The sequence below is a fragment of the Myotis nattereri genome (genome assembly GCF_964212035.1).
Source record: "Myotis nattereri genome assembly, chromosome: 5".
Classification (NCBI taxonomy): Eukaryota; Metazoa; Chordata; class Mammalia; order Chiroptera; family Vespertilionidae; genus Myotis; species Myotis nattereri.
This window is the reverse complement of record NC_138080.1, coordinates 36,864,385-36,884,268: the sequence shown is the minus strand read 5'-3', so window position 1 is coordinate 36,884,268 and position 19,884 is coordinate 36,864,385. Positions and strand designations below refer to the sequence as shown.

The 19,884-nt window shown below is 42.2% G+C and overlaps 1 protein-coding gene across 1 annotated transcript; it reads right to left on the bottom strand.

Annotated features, from left to right (window-relative positions):
- Window positions 1-533: 533 nt before the first annotated feature.
- LOC308520479 (L-threonine 3-dehydrogenase, mitochondrial-like) lies at window positions 534-18,268 on the bottom strand (the record flags this gene model as incomplete). Its single annotated transcript, XM_081093040.1, has 9 exons — window positions 534-673; window positions 1,721-1,990; window positions 3,689-3,779; window positions 4,937-5,109; window positions 5,200-5,349; window positions 7,175-7,245; window positions 7,969-8,011; window positions 9,868-10,064; window positions 18,243-18,268. The coding sequence occupies 9 exons, from the start codon at window positions 18,266-18,268 to the stop codon at window positions 534-536; spliced, it is 1,161 nt and encodes a 386-aa protein (XP_080949166.1).
- Between the last annotated feature and the right edge of the window lie 1,616 nt (window positions 18,269-19,884).

Here is a 19,884-nt window from a genome sequence, read left to right as displayed (position 1 = left end):
TTTTTGAAGAAGTGTTAAAATCTTTTGAACACTATAAACATGGGATTAATAAACATATCAAACATGTTTTATATTCTGATGGGATAGTAAAGAGTACTTTTAAATATGGGGATCATCTTTGATATAGTCTTTAAAATATAATTTTTGGTCTCTAGTCAAGAGAATAGAGACTTCGAAGTGATATTTAAATTGAATTTAATTAAACACAAAGTGTCACATACTTCCACCTTCCCAGAAATAGTCATTTCATCTTATTTAAGGGAATGTAAATTATTATGACTTAAGTATTCATTCTGTGATATGAGTGTTTGGACAAGTTTAGGTACACAGCAAAGATTTAGAAGTTCAACCACCAGAGCAATATTTTTAAAATGCTAAAGCCAACTCAATTCTCCATCCAGCAATTCAATATGAACTTAGTTTAATTAGGTCTCGACTCTGGATACACTAGGTCCTTGGTTTATGACCTTGGGGTCATTATGGTCTTCCCTGGAAAGCTGTCCAGGATACACAAGCTCTTCTTTTCGAGTCCTTCAGTTAGCTTGGGCAACTCTACTATGGGAACCAATGAAGCTCAACATTGTCGTCACCAGCTGTGGAAGGTCAAAATCATGTTTCCATCCCCAGTCCTTACGGGCATTGCTGTCATCGAAGTTCATCGGCCAACTATCCGCTAGGAAAAGGTACAGAAGAGTAGCTTAAGTTTTTCAGGCTCTAGAATTGCAAAAAGGTCTAGAATCCTATCTAATAATAGACAAACATGGAAATTGACCAAACCTTCGCTACACCTCTCATTGGCTAATCAGCATGATATGCAAATTAACCACCCACAAAGATGGCAGCTAATTTGCATATTGCAGGCAGATCCTGCTGCGCAGCCCCAGCTGATGGCCACCCCAGCGGGAGATCCTGGCCTGCCATGTGCAGGGTCGGGCGGGCAGGGTGGGCAGCAGCGCAATCCCGAGCCACCGCCCAACTAACGCAGGATCCGGGCCTGCCATCTACAACCGGGGGAGATGGGGCAGACACCGTGGGATTGGGCGTGCCATCTGCCACCAGGGGAGGAGACCTAAGCCAGCAGGTGGTTATCTCCTGAGGGGTCCCAGACTGTGAGAGGGCACAGGTTGGGCTGAGGGACCCACCCCCCCTTGCCATTGCACAAATTATTGTGCACCAGGCTTCTAGTACTTTATATAATGGTCTATCATACAAGATACCATAAAATAAATTGCCTCTTTGAAATTCCCCCTTTGAGCAAACCAGAGCAGCTACTATATGCATATACAGTCGCCCTCTTAGATTAGAAGATTGTTTTATACGTCTACTGCCAGGCACTGTGAATTGTCACACACTATTAAAATCTCATGCAAACTCGTAAGGTAGGAATCTTACAGGCAAAGGTGCTCAGAGCTACAGAGTGGCACGGTCACAGTGTTTGCTCCTTTCCTACTATGTCTGCTTGTTTTATGTTCAAACTGTAAAATGGTGAAATGCTGACAAGCTGTTTATTTGGAATGAAACTATTCCACCCACTTTAGATATCATTTCCCATAGCCTCTGTGGGCTATGGCTCAACAACTCCTTCTCCAGAAGGTGCCAGGACCCTCAGGAAGGCTTCAAGCTCTACTTATCCTCCACTGATTACTAGTATGTCCTCAAGGGACTCAGCGCAGAGTGAAGCATAACCTTGGTTTGACAGGGTGTGCAATGACGTACCAACCTATGGCCTGTCGAACAGAATCCACGTTGTACGTGATCTGGAATTCTGGTATGTGCTTAAGAACTTCCTGGGCCAGCTCCTCGGGGCAGAAGCTCATGGCATTGATGTTGTAAGTCCGACTAGAGAGGGACTCTACCGGGGCCTCCATGAATTCCAGGGTGGCCCTGAGGCAGTCATCAAGGTACATCATCGGTAGCCTCGTGCTAGGTTTCAGGTAGCACTCGAATTTGCCATTCTTGATTGCATCGTGGAAAATCTGGACTGCATAGTCTGAAAGAAAATCCTGTCAGTGGGTCTTCTTAGGAAAAAATCATGAGTGAGCTTCTTGGATTAAGGCAGTGGTTCTCAAACACCTTAGTCTCTGAACCTCTCTATGCTCTCTCTTTCTTTTTTTTTAAATTATTTTTATTTATTTCAGAGAGGAAGAGAGAGGGAGAGAGGGATAGAAACATCAATGATGAGAGAGAATCATTGTCAGCTGCCTCCTGCACACCCCATACCAGGGATCGAGCACACAACCGACGCATGTACCCTGACTGGGAATTGAACTGTGACCTCCTAGTTCATAGGTTGATGTTCAGCCACTGAGCCATGCTGGCCGGGCCCATTCTATGCTCTTAAAAAAAAAAAAAAAAAAAAAAAAAAAAAAAAAAAAAAAAAACCACTGAGGACCCCCAATGAGGTATTTTTCATGTGAATTATATTAATATTGACTGTATCAGGAATTAACTGAGAAAAAATGTTTAAATATTACATTTTAAAATGACAATAACAGACCATTATATATTCACATGTATGACATTTTATATGAAAAAGGACATATTTTCCAAACAAAAGAAAATTTAGTGAGAAGAATGGCATGTTTTATGCTTTGAAAAATCTCTTTACTGTCTGGTTAAGAGAAGACTACTGTCCCCTATCTGCTTCTGCATTCAGTCTGCTGTGCTAGCGCACATCACGCAGCCCCTGGAAAACTCCACAGTGCACTTGGAAAGGAGAGTGAAAAGGGCAAATAACAGCTTACGATTGATATGAAAATAGTTTCGACCTCTTGGACCCTTTGAAAAGGTCTCAGGGATACACAGGGGTTCCCATACTTGGAGAAGCACCACACTAAGGCAAAAGTGTTTTATTTTAACTATTAATTAATTAAAATTAGTAATTATTGTTAATATTGACTTGTTCCACCTAGCTATGCATTCATTGGAATGTGCTTTGACTGGAGATTGAACCGCCAACCAACTGAGCTATCCAGCCAGGACTAGGAAAAACTTTAAAAAAAACTTTTTAACAAAAACCAAAGCCTCTTTTTAAATCCCTCAGATTTTTCAAGTATCTTTTATAGTGTATCTCAGGACCCTTCATATGGGAAGGATTTCTAATGTAGGAGTTAGGAAATATAATGCGTGCTTGGGTCCAAATTAATAATAATAATGATAAATGCTTATGTTCCTTTTACATATGTCTCCCTACACTGTGGGTAACAAATTTGTTCTTGACTATTAACTGTTTGATTCCAGCACTGTGCCCCCAGTGGCCCATCCTGAGCTGGATTTCCAACACGGACATAAGCTGCCCTTAGCAAGTGTGAGTCAATTGTGTTCGATGAGCTTCTCAGATGCACTTCCTGGAGAGGACGCAGAAACTCCAGTCAGCATACGTCTGACTGCAGAGCCATCATCCTATTCCCTATCTTACAAACAAAAGAAATAGGAACCCTGCCTGTGTGGCTCAGTTGGATGAGTGTCATCGCATGCACCAAACGGTCTCTGATTCCCCATCAGGGCACATGCCTGGGTTGCAGGCTCAATCTTCAGTAGTGGGCATGCAGGAGGCAGCCGATCTATGTTCCTCTTCTCACATTGATGTTCCTCTCTCACTCTTTCCCGTCCTCTCTCTTTCTAAAAATCAATACCCCCGCCTTTTTTTTTTTTTCTTAAAAAGAAAGAAATAGGAAGCAACACTTACCAGTTGTTCCTCCTCCAGGTTCGGAGTCAGCCGAAATGATGCCAGGATATCTCAGGCATCGGAAATCTAACCCATACCGGTAGTAATAATACTACAAAAGGAAGGAAACTTAGTTTAAAAAGAATCTTTTAAATCAGATAGAGCAATACAAAGAAATAACAGCCTTTTTCGGAAATACCATCCTAATCAGTAATATTAAAATTCTCCTGAAGGAAAGGAAGACTCTAGAATTTCTAACAGACTCTCATTTTTCTTTAATAAATAACTTCAACTTGTCTCTTCAAAGAATCATCATCCTGGGGTTACATCAACATAGTAAATAATAACTCAGCCCCCAGTAGGGATTTCCACCCTTTCTTTGGGGAGGAGTCCCTGCTCATTGTCCTGCACAGCAGCACTGGAGAGAGTCCAGGGGAGGACAGTGGGTGGCTGGAGAGCAACGGCTGTGACATCAGCTGAAGGATCAGACACCAACTAAAAGCTGCTATATGGTACAAAAAAGACACAGAGTATAAAAGAATAAAACCAGCCCTGGCAGTTTGCTCAGTTGATTGGAGCATCATCCCATATATCAAAAGGTTGTGGGTTTGATTGCTGATTACGGCACATACCTAGGTTGTGGTTTCCATCCCCAGTTGGGCCCAGCCAGCATGGCTCAGTGGCTGAGCATCAACCTATGAACCAGGTCACGATTTGATTCCTGGCCAGGGCACATGCCCAGGTTGCAGGCTCGATCACTGAGGGTTGTGCATGAGGCCGCCAATCAATGACTCTCTCTCATCATTGATGTTTCTATCTTTCTCTCTTTCTCCCTTCCTCTCTAAAATCAATAATATAATATTTTTTAAAAAAAAAAATCCCCAGTTGGGCCCCTGTAGGAGGCAAGAATCATTGTTTCTCTCTCCCTCTCTCTAAAAATGAATAAATAAAATAAAAAACATATCCTTAGGTGAGGATTAAAAAAATTATTTAAAGTTACCAACAATAACTACCAATAATGGGAGAACAAACAAAAGGGCAGCAAATGCCATTTGAGGGCCTCTAGGAAGTGTAAGTGGTACCATATGGCTGAGGGCTGAGTTCTTCCGGAGCTATCTGAACATGCTGTTTTGCAATCATAATCAGTTTATGAGCATTTCTGGGGGATGGGATGGGGGAAGGCGAAGCCCCCCAAGGATAAACCAGCAGACGTCTGAGGCAAAAGAACAAAAACGAAAACACTGAGTCATCTTGCCAAACGATACGTACTTCTCCCATGAGCTCGGCGTGGACCTTGGACACCCCGTAGATCGTCCTGGGCCTCTGAATGCAGAGATCAGGGGTTGGGTCCCGGGGAGAAGTAGGTCCGAAAGCTCCGATCGTGCTGGGCACAAACAATCGCAAATTGTGTTCCAAGGCAACATCCAGAACATTATGCAATCCTGAAACCAACAGACAGTATCACAACTGAACAACCCCTTGCTGAAGAACGGGAAACATCGACAAATACTGGGCAAGGTCCAGAGACTTACCTGTGATATTTACCGCTTTCGCCAAGGGTACGTTTGCTTCCCCGACCGCACTGAGCACAGCGCTATAGTGGATCAGCCAGGTGATGCGGTGATTTACCACTATCTCTCGAAGATGCTTGTAATCCAGAACGTCGGAATGAATAAATGGGCCTACAAGGAACATGGTGAAACCACAAAAGTGAGAAGTTGGGGGTTTGAAAAGCTAAATGGTCCTCCCCACTCCTTGAGCTGTGAATTCCATTAATACCAACTTGGTAACTGAACCACTTCGACACTATTGGGCATTTTACTATGGAAGAATCGCCAGCTCCAACCACCTCACAGTTGACAACAGCTAATGCTTATAAGGACGTAGACTTGCAGGCACTGCTCTAAGGGCTTTCTGCATATGTAGCTCTCACTCGGCCTCTGAGGTAGATACATTTTACTGATGAGGAAACTGAGGCACAGAGAGGTTACGAACTTGCCAGAATCAGAGTAAGTGGGAGAAATATGGTCACAACCAGGCAATTGGATCCAGTCAGCATTGTTAACACCAACCATACATTCGGAGTGATTGCATTCTGCTTAAAAATTAGGTATTTTTAAAGGAAGAAAGAAATGGGTTTAAAAAACAAAACAAAATACCATGGTACAGAACAGTGGTTTTCAACCAATATGCCACAAGAAATTTTAAAACATGCAATACCTGACTATTTAGTCTGGGGCAGTGATCTCTTTTCCCTTAGATTGTCAAATAAAAAAAAAAATGGCCCTATTCAGTTTGGCTCAATGCATAGAGTATCAGCCTGCAGACTGAAGGGTCCTGGGTTTGATTCCAGTCAAGGGCACATGCCAGGGTTATTTGGGGGCATGCAAGAGGCAGCCAATCAGTGATTCTCTCTCATCACTGATATTTCTATCTCTCTCTCCCCTCTCCCTTCCTCTCTCTGGAATCAATAAAAATATATTTTTAAAAAATGGCAACAGCCAACACAATAGCCATCTGGTGTGAATAAATGAAAACTATACCTATTCTTTTTGTCAGATAGGCAAAAATATATATTTTGGAGTGTCACAGAATTTTAGTAATTAGTTTATGTGTACAATGAGATGTAAAAGGTTGAAAATCACTGGTATAGAAGAACCAGAAATCATGAATTTATAATACCCGGTTGATTTGGAGGTAAAGCTGATTTTATTCAATGCCAATTTTCCCATTATAGCAAATTACCATTCTTCCCCTCATAAACAGCAAAAGGATGGTATTGAAACAGAAAGGACTAGAAGACACTATAAAAACATTTCTGATTTAGTGGAGTTAGATGAGTTTGAGATGTGTGTGTGTGTGTGTATACACAGTAGTTTAAGAGCAAGTCTATGTTGAAATATGAGGATTAATTTCTCCAAATTTTTAAAGTTCCTCATTATAGGATTTTAGTTTTGTTTGCTAGCTCTCTGAGCCAATAAGTTTACTAAAAACTCAAAAAGACAGGAATTGCCCAGCCGGTGTGGCTCAGTGGTTGAGTGTAGATCTATGAACCAGAAGGTTGCAGTTAGATTCCTGGTTAGGGCACACGCCCATGTTGCGTGCTCGATCCCCAAAAGGGGGCGTGCAGGAGGCAGCTGATCAATGATTCTCATCATTGATGTTTCTCTCTCTCTCCCTCTCTCTTCCTCTCTAAAATCAATAAAATACATATATTAAAAAGACAGTAATCAATGCTTTTATTCCAAAGATACTATGCCACATGATAGCCAAAGATGTTATTCCAAAACTTTACATTCAGAACTCTCCTATTCTTGTCACACTTGAATGAGCAGCAGCATAACTATAGACATTTTACAGAACTACCAAGGACACATCTGTGCCTCAATACTTCTCCTTCTTTAATGCACACGCCTGGTTAAGAGCTGTGGCACACAGATTTCATGAGCTGCTTCTCTAACTGCACTTTGAAAAGTAAAGATAAAAACAAAAGCAATGATCTCTCACCACTATGAAACACCTGGTCGGGGGGTTTTCTTATGTCAGACAAAATCACATTGTCCTTCCCAAATTGTTTCCTGAAGGGAAAATCAATACACATGAGTTGGTACAGCGAGGATATAATTGGTTCTATGAAAACAGTCTTTCAAATAAGAACTGTAACTTGCGGTCAGCCTCTGAATCCCCTTTTTTTTCATGCCTTTTATCCCTCTTCTTCCCAAACACACACACCCGCAGTTCTGACCACACTCAGGCCTCTCTCTCCCTTTTCACACCCCCATCTTATGTTCCTACTTTCACCTCTTATCATCCCTATGTTTGCCATCAATTTCTTCCCTGTACCCATAAGTTCTTACCTCTCCTTCCCCATTCTTCTTTCCTTGCTCTTATTTTTTCATCCCACTCCCTCTAAATCCCACACTGTTCCTTGTCAGTTTCTACACGTACTTCCCTCTGCCCCCAAACATCTAAAAATCAAGTGATTCATTTGGAGTTAGGTGTCTTACTCTGTCTAAGTGAGAAAAGAGAGGGCGCAAAGGACCAGTGTGGGAGATGTTGAGCCAAATGTCTATGATATTAAGAGGCTAAATGAAATGTATTCTAAGGGGGGGATGAGGACACATTTGTAATACCTTAACTAATAAAAAAAAAAAAAGAAATGTATTCTAAACAGCCACTTTAGATATGGTATCTTCAAAACAGGAAGGGGAGGGAAAAGATTAAATGGTTAAATGGTACCAAAGACCAACGTCCTATACTGAAGAACTCAGATTTCAAATTTCAGCTTTTAAGGCTCTTACCTTAACAAGGTAGCAAGCCCCACTCCAAGCTGGCCAAGACCCCCTAGATAAAGGGGAGAAAAAGTAAAACTTTAATCCAAATCTAACCAAAGCAATTATTCCCAGAATGGAATAATGGAATAGGCTATAGTTATAATCTTATCTAATTAGATAAAGTCCCAGATTGGCCTGATAGAATTGAATTACCTCCTCCAAGTGAATATAGAAATCGATACAGCTAAGATTAGTTTCAGAGACAACCCTCTCTCCAGCACAAAGTCCCTAAAGGGAAGAAAGGGTGTAGGAAGAGAAAAGTCACAAGGAAGCCAACAACCTCCCAGCTCCTCGTGCCAGAAATTTGTTCCCAGCTTTGCCTTCGTTTTTCAATGGCTCTGAAGCTTGTCTACTACAAGTGTTAAAATACGCAAATATACAGTTTGTCTTGGCCTCTGGTGGGATTTCCCAGGACCCCATCCTCCATCAAAACTGGAGTGGGATGTGAAAGGAGAAAGAGGGGGGACAAACCAAGAAGGTATCTGAAAAAAGGGGCAGATAATTGAATCAACAAAAAGGCATTAAAATCAATAAAATAGCATTAAAATGTCACTGATAGAAATGGGAGAGCTGGGCGGGGGGGGGGGGGGGGGGGGCGGTGCTGGGAGCACATTTGAAGGAACATACCATAAATTTCATTTGGGAGAAATGAATGAGGCAGGAAGATACAGAAAGTGGGGTTTCTTGTAAGCACAGGTTAACATGGGACTGAAACTAGGCCTACTGATGCTCACATGGGCCCTGGAAGATGCTTCGTTAGTGAAAGTAGGAGGGAGTAAAACAGCAGACAACAAGCTGAGCAAATCAGAGAGGAAAGTGCAGAGGGGAACCTATAACACTTGAAACCTATTCACAGCAGAAGAAGAGAAAGAAGCAGTAAAAGAAACACACACACACACACACACACACACACACACACACTGTGAGGAATGTAAGACAAGGGAAGAAAACCTGGCAAGAAGGAAATAAAACATGTCAATTAAATCAGATGGGCTTGGATTGGCTGGAAGTACATGGGAGTGAAGTTTGCAGTGAGGCAGGTACAAAATCAGGCATTGGGTGTACAGGGATAAGGAGGATCAGGGAGCAAGTCTGGTGACAATGAGATGGATGGTAACATGAGATGATGGGGGTGAGCTCCTCCAGGCAGGCCCTAACTTACCTTCTCTGTCTCCAACACACAAACATGTAGTAACTGCTTGGGATGAATGACACCGAGTTTAGGTTGAGAAATTTCAACAAGAAAAGATGCGCCTGGTTTCAGAATCCATGCTCTCATCCTGCACCTTTGCTCTCAAGACAATCCTAATAAGGCAGTGGAACTGAGATCCACAACAGCTTTTGGACCCCCAGCTAAATAGTTCCTCCCTCAGATAATTAAAAATTATAGCAGGGAGCCCTGGCCAGTGAAGCTCAATGGTTAGAGTGTCCGCCCATGCAACGAAGGGTTTGATTCCAGGTCAAGGGCACATACCTGGGTTGCAGGCTCAATCCCTGGCCCCACTTAGGGCATGTGCAAGAGGCAACCAATTGATGTGCCTCTCTCACATTGATGTTTCTCTCTCTTCCTCTCTCTCTTCTCCCCTATCCCTTCCTCCCTTCCACTCTCTCTGAAAATCAATGGGCAAAAACATCCTTGGGTGAGGATTAACAACAACAACAAAAATTATGACAGGGAAAACAAGAGCTGGCAACAGTGATGAAATAAAGATTAGAGATCTGCAATATTCGGGAGGAAGTCAAAAGCGGAAAAGGTAGTCTATGACTAATAAATGTTAGCTGATAGCATGTCAAACATTCCAAAAACAAATACACAATCACACAGAAGCTGCACAGAAGATAAAATAATCAAGCCACAAACTCAACCTGTAATTAAGATCCGTGGCCGGTATGTTTCAGATAGAGAAGCAGAGTGGCAGTTGGCATTTGCTGGAATTTGCCAAGGGGAGGTGCCCAGGACCCGGCCGGGCAGGGCAGCTGCCCTACAGCCACAGGTGGGGCTCTGCAGCATCTGGCCCACAACTCGCTGCAGCATCCTAAGGACCGGCATTTTCTCAAATACCCTGTAAGAAAAAAGGAGCAGAGTTCATTATGGAACCTATATGTCCCAAACCCTCATAACACAAACTCCTTAACCAGAATTAACATTAAGATTGTCAGCTCACCCCGACCGGTTTGGCTCAGTGGATAGAGCATTGGCCTGCGGACTGAAGGGTCCCGGGTTCGAGTCTGGTCAAGGGCATGTACCTTGGTTGTGGGCACATCCCCAGTGGGGGGTGTGCAGGAGGCAGCTGATATATGTTTCTCTCTCATTGATGTTTCTAACTCTCTATCCCTCTCCCTGCTTCTCTATAAAAAATCAATTATATATATATATATATATATATATATATATATATATATATATGATTGTCAGCTCACTAGGGAGCGCATGGGGACAGGTCAATGGGGGGGGGGGGGGAGACATGTGTAACACTTTCAAAAATAAAGAATTTTATAGCAGGATACAAAATTAACCCCAAGAAATCTGAGGCATTTCTATACACCAATAGTGAACTTTCAGAAAGAGAGATTATAAAAACAATCCAATTTACCATCACACCAAAAAAATTAAGCTATCTAGGAATAAACTTAACTAAAGAGGTAAAAGACCTCTACTCAGAAAACTACAGGATGTTGAAAAAAGAGATAGAGGAAGGCATAAACAGATGGAAGAACATACCGTGTTCATGGATTGGTAGAATCAACATCACTAAAATGTCCATACTACCCAAAGCAATCTATAAATTCAATGCACTTCCCATTAAAATACCAATGGCATACTTCACAGATCTAGAACGAACTCTCCAAAAATTCATCTGGAATAAAAAAAAGACCCCGAATAGCTGCAGCAATCCTGAGAAAGAACAAAGTTGGTGGGATCTCAATACCAGATATCAAGCTGTATTACAAAGCCACTGTTCTCAAAACTGCCTGGTACTGGCACAAGAACAGACATTTAGATCAATGGAATAGAATAGAGAGCCCAGAAATCGGCCCAAACCAATATGCTCAATTAATATTTGACAAAGGAGGCAAGAACATACAATGGAGCCAAGATAGTCTCTTCAATAAATGGTGTTGGGAAAATTGGACAGATATATGCAAGAAAATGAAACTAGACCACCAACTTACACCATACACAAGAATAAACTCAAAATGGATAAAGGACTTAAATGTACGACGGGAAACCATAAAAATTCTAGAAGAATCCAAAGGCAACAAAATCTCAGACATATGCCGAAGCAATTTCTTCACTGATACAGCTCCTAGGGCACTTGAAACTAAAGAGAAAATGAACAAATGGGACTACATCAAAATAAAAAGCTTCTGCACAGCAAAAAAAAACCATCAACAAAACAACAAGAAAACCCACTGCGTGGGAAAACATATTTGCCAATGTCATATCTGATAAGGGCCTAATCTCCAAAATTTATAGGGAACTCATACAACTTAACAAAAGGAAGATAAACAATCCAATCAAAAAATGGGCAAAGGACCTAAATAGACACCTTTCAAAAGAGGACATTCAGAAAGCCAAGAGACATATGAAAACATGTTCAAAGTCACTAATCATCCGTGAGATGCAAATCAAAACAACAATGAGGTACCATCTCACACCTGTCAGACTGGCTATCATCAACAAATCAACAAACGACAAGTGCTGGAGAGGATGTGGAGAAAAAGGAACACTCGTGCACTGCTGGTAGGAATGCAGACTGGTGCAGCCACTATGGAAGACAGTATGGAGTTTCCTCAAAAAACTGAAAATGGAACTCCCATTTGATCCTGTGATCCCACTTCTAGGAATATATCCCAAGAAACCAGAAACACCAATCAGAAAGGATATATGCACCCCTATGTTCATAGTAGCACAATTCACCATAGCTAAGATCTGGAAGCAGCCTAAGTGCCCATCAGTAGATGAATGGATTAGAAAACTGTGGTACATCTACATGATGGAATACTATGCTGCTCTAAAAAAGAAGGAACTCTTACCATTTGCAATGGCATGGATGGAACTGGAGAGCATTATGCTAAGTGAAATAAGCCAGTCAATGAAGGAAAAATACCACATGATCTCACTCATTCATGGATAATAGAGACCATTATAAACTTTTGAACAATAATAGATACAGAGGCAGAGCTGCCTCAAACAGATTGTCAAACTGCAGCGGGAAGGCCGGGGAGGGTTGGGGGGCAGGAGGGAGGTGGGTAAGAGATCAACCGAAGGACTTGTATGCATGCATATAAGCATAACCAATGGACATAAGACACTGGGGTGTAGGGGAGGCCAGGGGATTGTCAAGGGCCGGGGGGAAAAAATGGACACATATGTAATACCCTTTGTAATACTTTAAGCAATAATAAATAAATAAATAAATAAATAAATAAATAAATAAATAAAATAAAGAATTTTTAAAAAAAGATTGTCAGTTCATGAGCAAAGCCATGTTTTGGATTCATGAATTGAACTAATGAGACTGCTGAGTGTGCCGGTCAAGAAGCCCATTGGGAGCAGAGCCCTGTGAAAAGGGGATAAAACACTCCTCATGCAAAGTGCAGGCAAACAAAGGCTGGATGGAGATTTAGAATTGGAAGTGCACGATGCTGACATTAACTAGGCTCTCCTGTCACCGCGGACCTTACTACATAGAGTCATACACACCAGAAACACTAAGTCAGCGGATCCTGGAGAAGGCTTTAACACTGACAACTGTTATCAACCTGTCTGTGCACCATCACAGAGCACAAATAGGTCCCAGGTTAAATAACACAGTGCCACCTGGCCAGCACGGCTCAGTGGTGGAGCGTCAACCTATGAACCAGGATGTCAAGGTTCGATTCCCAGTCAGGGCACATGCTAGGGCGTGCAGGAGGTAGCCGATCAATGATTCTCTCATCATTGATGTTTCTATCTCTCTCCCTTCCTCTCTGAAATCAATATAAATATACTTTAAAAAATAACAACAACACAGTGCTGTGTAACACTCCGATGTTATCTTTAGAATGAACCAGGCTAGAAAAGCAGATGGTTAGGGTAAAATGGCCCTCAGCAATATTCAGTGAGCTGTGACTAGTTTCTGTTTCAATGCCATCACTTTAGAAAAAATCATGTAGAAAAGTCATTTTCTATTTTCTTCCCAGATCATGCATATTTGATTTCAGTCTGGCTCCTCCTCTTCCTCAGCTTTTGCACTGACTGACCATGAAATCAGTTCTAGCCTCAAGAGGTCAAGGTGGTCCAATTAGCCCTGCTGGAGTGGCTCAGTGGTTGAGCATTGACCTATGAACCAGGAGGTCACAGTCCAATTCCCGGTCAGGGCACATGCCTGGGTTTGCGGGCTCAAACCCCAGTAGGGAGCATGTAGGAAGGAGGGGGTCAATGATTCTCTCTCATCATGGATGTTTCTATCTCTCTCCCTCTCCCTTCCTCTCTAAAATCAATAAAAAATATATATATTTTTTAAAAAGGATATATATTTTAAAATATATATATATTTTTTAAACTGGACAATGCACAAAGGGCTTCCATTTTCCCCATTCCATCCCCAGCAACCAGGTAAGTGTGTCACAAGAGTACATCAGAGCCCCACAACTTGCAAACTTCCCACCCTCTAGTGTTAGGCCTATTGCACTTTGCACACAGCCCCATGGCCTCCACCGCCCTCTGTTGTAAGACTTCCAGCAGCACTGGCAGATGAACCTTCAGAGCTGACTCTGGTGCCCTACCCCTCAAAAGAGATAACCCAGATCTCAACCATTGTATATTGTACACCATGAAAGGAGAAAAGGTAACCAGAGTTGAAGACATTTCCAGTTTAGGATCTGAATTTAGCCTACTACCACACTCAACTCAGTGTCTTGAGTAGATAACAGTAATTCTAAATTAAAATGCCAGGGATAGCAGCTTTCTTGTAATCCTTAAAGTCCAAATTATAGGGGGGAAAAAACACCAATCTTCTGAAAACATATGCTTTAACACCCTTTTATGAGTCATAAAAGGTTTAGTTCTTTAGGACAAAGAAATAAGGTGGGTGGAAGTGTGGGGACTTCTGTCAGATCAGTGGCTTGATCCGACAGTTCCCCAGTATCAGACGGAGTCCTACATACAAAGGTCCCGAGGCCCTTCGTCCCAGCTAACTTTCCCAAACAAGCAGGAAAGAACCCTCACTGACACATCTCTGGCTCCATGCTCAGGCATCCAGGGTGTGCCATGTTACGAAAAGGCCCGAGCTGCCTTCAAGCATCCCTTAGGAGACCTTTGGGAGACCATTTTGCAGCCAATCTTGACACCTGAGACCAGGTAAGAACTTTGATTCTCCTAGTCACCTATTTCAGCAAGTTCAAGGGGATCAGGAGGAAGCCAAGAAATTAGATCTACCAGAACAGTTGAAACTCAAAGAGAGTTCTCAATTCCAAAAGCAAAATAATAAATGGCCACAATTTAAAAGGGTTTGTTTTTTGTTTGTTTTTAAAGGTTCAGGAGACTACAGTCAGGGAAAGGCAAACTCTGAAGATATGAAATAGGTTACAATTCTATTCATCTCTTCTTTCCCTTCTTTAAGGAGTTGAAGGCATGACGGAGGTACAAATTTCTAATTGAATATAAAGCTTTTTAGTTTAATAATCTGGACAATCCATAATTGAGTTAATTCATCCTATTCCACTACTATTAATAGCTAACATTTGATGCTCACAGGTGTGGAGAGCTTTACTGAACTATCGAATTTACCCAAGGCAGCCACCACCCCTTCAGGACCCAATTATTAACCACCAAGCGGCACTACTGTCCCTAGTATGGGATTGCTTTAACAATGCATGGACTTTAAACACAGAAGCAAAACAAAACACTTCTAACCACCTACAGCATATAGCTTGTCTAAGTCAAGATTATATTGCTCCTGCCAAGTTCAAGTTAATACGCATAAGGCAGCAATTCTCAAGTTTCCTGGTCTTAGGACTCCTTTATACGCTTCAAAATTTAGGGCTATAAAGAGCTTTTGTTTATGTGGCTTATATCTAAGAATATTTTGCTGTATTAGAAAGCAAAACTGAGAAATGTGTGTGTTTTTAATATAGTTTTATTGATTTCAGAGAGGAAAGGGGAGGGAGTGATAGAAACATCAATGATGAGAGAGAATCATTGATTGGTTGCCTCCTGCACACCCCACACTGGGGATGGAGCCTGCAACTTGAGCATGTGCCCTGACCAGGAATCAAACCGTGACCTCCTGGTTCATAGGTCAACGCTCAACCACTGAGCCACTCCAGCTGGATGAGAAATGTTTAACGTCTTAATTCATTTAAAGCCAAATAACATGTTAACATCTGCTTTTGGACTTGATCTGTTTGTTGTTTTGATTGAAGTATATGAAGAAAATACAAACTCACACAGCAAAATAGTGGGAAAAGGGTTTGGTATTTTAAAAGCCTTTTCACCCCAGTTTGGCTCAATGGATAGAGTGTCGGCCTGCGAATTGAAAGGTCCCAGGTTCGATTCCGGTCAAGGGCACATGCCTGGGTTGTGGGCTTGATCCCCAGTAGGGGACTTGCAGGGGGCAACCAATCCATGATTCTTTCTCATCGTGGATGTTTCTATCTCTCTCTCCTTCATCCTTCCTCTCTGAAATCAATAAAAACATATATTAAAAAAATAAAAGCCTTTTCAGATGATTCCAGATACTAGTTTTTAATGTCCAAAACTTAACACATGGTAGTTTCTTTAAGGTTAGTTCCCATGCAGAACTGAAGCCATATGGATGGCTTTCAGACCCCGTTACATTAAAACCCACTGGTCTATCTAATGCTTTGAATTGATTTTTTACCCCTGCATGGTTTGTAATTTCCTGCATTGATCTTTTGGAAAATATTGGTCCAGGGATTTATGCCGAGCTTCCCAATGTTAACACACTTCACTATATAGTATCAAAGTCCTACTGGCTATTCCTAAGTACTGAGAAGGTATCAGGCTCATGGTGGTGGATACAAGTTATTTGGCAACAAATACCATTAGTTTTTTCCTTGAAGTCACAGACTCACTTGTTGTTGTTTTAGAAAATGTATTCCAATTCTCCAGATATGAATAACCATAGTGTGTCTGTCATTCTGTGAAGCAAAAATGGTTCTCTATTGGAGAAAAAAAGTAGTGTCCAGCCTTGACCAAGTAGCTCAGTTGGTTAGAGCATCATCCCAATAGACAAGGTTGCGGGTTCAGTCCCAGTCAGGGCACATACAAGAATCAACCAATGGGTGCATAAATAAGTGAGCAACAAATCGGCATTTCTCTTCTCTCTCTCTCTCTCCAATAAATAAAATTTTTAAAAATATTCTTTATTATTAATTTTTCAATTAATAACGGGAGTTTTCCAGTTCAACCCCATACCCCAACTTGAGATAAAAAGAAACACTAGAGTCTTCTGGTTTTAGCCACAGTCCCAAGGTGCTATTACAGATAGATTTGTTGGAGGTCGCTGTCGTTGGGTTAGAACAAGAATAAGAATGCTGCACATACAGCTCTGGGTGTGGTTAAAACGTGAATCCTTATGCCTCCTGGCCTGCAGGCTTTGTTGTTTTCTTTCTTTCTGCCGGGGTTCTCTTACACACTTCAATAAAAATATATCTTCTATTCAGAATCTCACTGGAAAGCAGGTGGTTTGAATGAGCAGTCCTGTTACACAATAAGTTACTGAGTCTACAATGGAGAAACCTGAATTCTGGGGCTACAACTCAAAATAAGTATTATTTCAGGGTAAATAAACAAATTACTTGGCTGGCTATGAAATGCTTAATTCTTTTAAACATCATAATTACAACCTGGAATTTTTTTAAAACTATTTACTTTTTTTCCAAATATTATTTCAAATATGTATTTTACAGACAAGTGTCAATATGGGCCATAAACATTCTATAGAAGAGCACATTTTTATAGACATTGGAAATAATTTTAATAAGAGAAAACACTCATATTTATCTAGATGTAGCTGTTTCACAGGAAGATTTCAGCATCCAGAGTGCAAAGACAAAATGTGGCTTTTCTTGCCACACAAAATATTGACAATCTCCCCTGTGGCCTATTCTTAATTGTTAGTGGGATGCCAAATAGACAGCATACTGACCTCCATGGCTCCAAAGGACAGGCAGGGCTCAAGCATCAGAATGAATTCAACTTATAAACAAACTGGCCTTGACCCCCACCAAAGCCCAGCCAGAGGCCCATTAGAGATAAATACAAAAAGTGTCACTTTTACAAGGTTGTGCCACTTAACACTATTAAACCTAATCAATCCAACTTAAAGCTAAGTATACACCCATCACCAGTTCTGTCCTCACCCTATCCCATTGTTATGAAGGCTGCATGTTATAGCTCCAGTTCATCATGGAGAAAGAGGAGCATCCAAGTTCTCAGGAGCCATCCTAAATCCTCTGTCCAAACCCGTTTCTACCCTGGCCTCCCACCTCCCACTCTGAGACGAGTCAGTTTTACTAGTGGTAGGGCTTCTGTCATCGCCTCGTGGAAATAAGTTCTAAATCACACCAGAGAAAGGTCATTCCATGGGCAGCATTTAGCTTTCAGCCAAAGGGACGAGGCCCTCCTCACCACAGCCCCTCCCAATCACAATGAATTTCATACTGCCCTCTAGCCCTATAAAGAGCTCCCATCTAAAAGCTCCCAACAAAGCACCAGGTGTTGATGTTACATTACTTGAAGAGAAAGAGAGGAAGATAGATATAGATAGATAGATAGATAGATAGATAGATAGATAGATATAGATAGATATCCCCCCATGCACAATTAAACTTGATAAAAAGCCTGGAGGATGCTAAAAGTAGTAACAAGTACAGGAGGCTGCAGAGCAGAGAGATCAGGTGCGCCCTTCCTTTGCGCTCAGTAAATGCTGGAAGTAATAGGAGATGCGACTCCACTTGAGCACTGGTACAACATGGACTTCTGCTTTACGCTGTATTCCAAGACAATAACGCTGCTGCTGGTGAAGTAGAACACCACGATCTCAGCAGCGGGCAGTGATTCCGTGTGGAGAAGCAGCAGCACCCAATTCTCCAAGCCCCGGATACCAGATGCCGAGGCCGGTTCCCTGGAGCTCCTCTGAGCACTTCCGGCAGATGTTGGGTGGCTGGCGTCATCTGAAAATTGTTTTGAAGTGGCCAGTTCAGTTCACGACCCCATCAAAATGCTTTACCTCAAGACAGCCGTTGTACTCCACATGGAACAAGTGCATCCATTTCACCACTTGGCATACTAAAAAGATATGTCAAGGGTCAGGATTTAATATAATTCATCATTTTTACTGTTTCACAAAGGGCATTCTTAAGGGAAGCGGGCAATTCTTTTACTTATTGATGGAAAGCACATGAAGAATGCCATGTCACCTGGTACAGTTGGATGCCACAGCCTTGATTTGTGCTAAGGCACCAGTAGTTTTAACCAGCACTGCTTTTGCACCAGAAGTGCCAACTCAACTCAGTTTATTCTAGAATAAACCGTGAAACTAAAAAGTTATTCTACACTGACTACTTTGGCCTTTACTTGTGTTTGCTGCCAAGCATGCACTAAAAAGCTATTCTTTGATGAATGGTTTGGCACCGATACAAAATGGCCAACCCAGCCATAACTACAAATTCTTCCATTTGTAAGGCAAAAATACTCTTCTGCTGTTAAGATACTAACTTGATCTTTAGGCTTACGACTAGCATTTTTTTAACCTCACCTGAGGATATGTGAATTGATTAATTTAAAGAGAGAAAGAGAAACATCAACAGGAAAGAGAAACTTCAATCAGTTGCCTCCTGTACAGGTCCCGACCAGGGATGGAACCCACAACCTAGGTAAATGCCCTGACCAGGAATCAAACCTGCAACCTGAGTCACACTGACCACAGTTGCCTTTATCTTTTCTCCCAGTCTCAGGGGTCTCCAGGAATGGTCAGCCGCTCCCAACTGCATTCCTTGCCCCCAAAAGTGAAGTTCCTGCTCTGCACTCAATAAAACAGATTTCACAAAAGGACAGCCATTGAATGATGACAACTTCCCAGCCCCAGTGCCCTCTCCCACTTCTAAAGGACACTGCTGCCCGCTGGTGTGGCTCAGTGGTTGAGCGCAGACCTATGAACCAGGAGGTCAGGGTTCATTCCTGGTCAGGGCACATGCCCAGGTTGCCGGCTCGATCCCCAGTAGGGGGACTGCAGGAGGCACCGATGGATGATTCTCTCTCATGATTGAGATTTCTATCTCTCTCTCCCTTCCTCTCCTTCTCCTTTCCTGTCTGAAATCAATAAAAATAACGGACACTGCTGACCAGGCTCACCTTCATTTCCCCCTGGGTTCTCCCACATCTTATTCTGTTTTAAGGACCAATCATGCTTATAAAACACGTCTGCAAGGCGGTCTCAGCTTTCAGTCTTCTGGTTCATTAAATAACACGTGTTTTCTTAATAGTAAAAACCCAAGGCAAAACCAGGCACCTCATAACTACTGAGACTTGAAAAGCACCTGCCTTCCTGAACTCTTCCCTACCTTTCACAGTAACCCAGAAGCTGGGATCTTTACTCCATTTCACAGGAGGAAGTGGCCGCCCTAAATCAGAAAGACACTAATTACCAAGAGATGAGAGGAGGAAATCAGTTCCATAGAGTTTCAAACCCTCCTTCCACCCCCACCCACCTCCCTTCTCCTCCAGAGAAGAGATGTGATTATAACTTAAGAGGACAAAGAGGAAACACTCTGTAGGTTGGCAGGGGCATCTTCCTCCCGGCATCCCAGGAGGGGATCACCAGACCGACGGGGGGTGGGGGGGGGGGGGAGGGGAGAGGCAGGGCTCAAGAC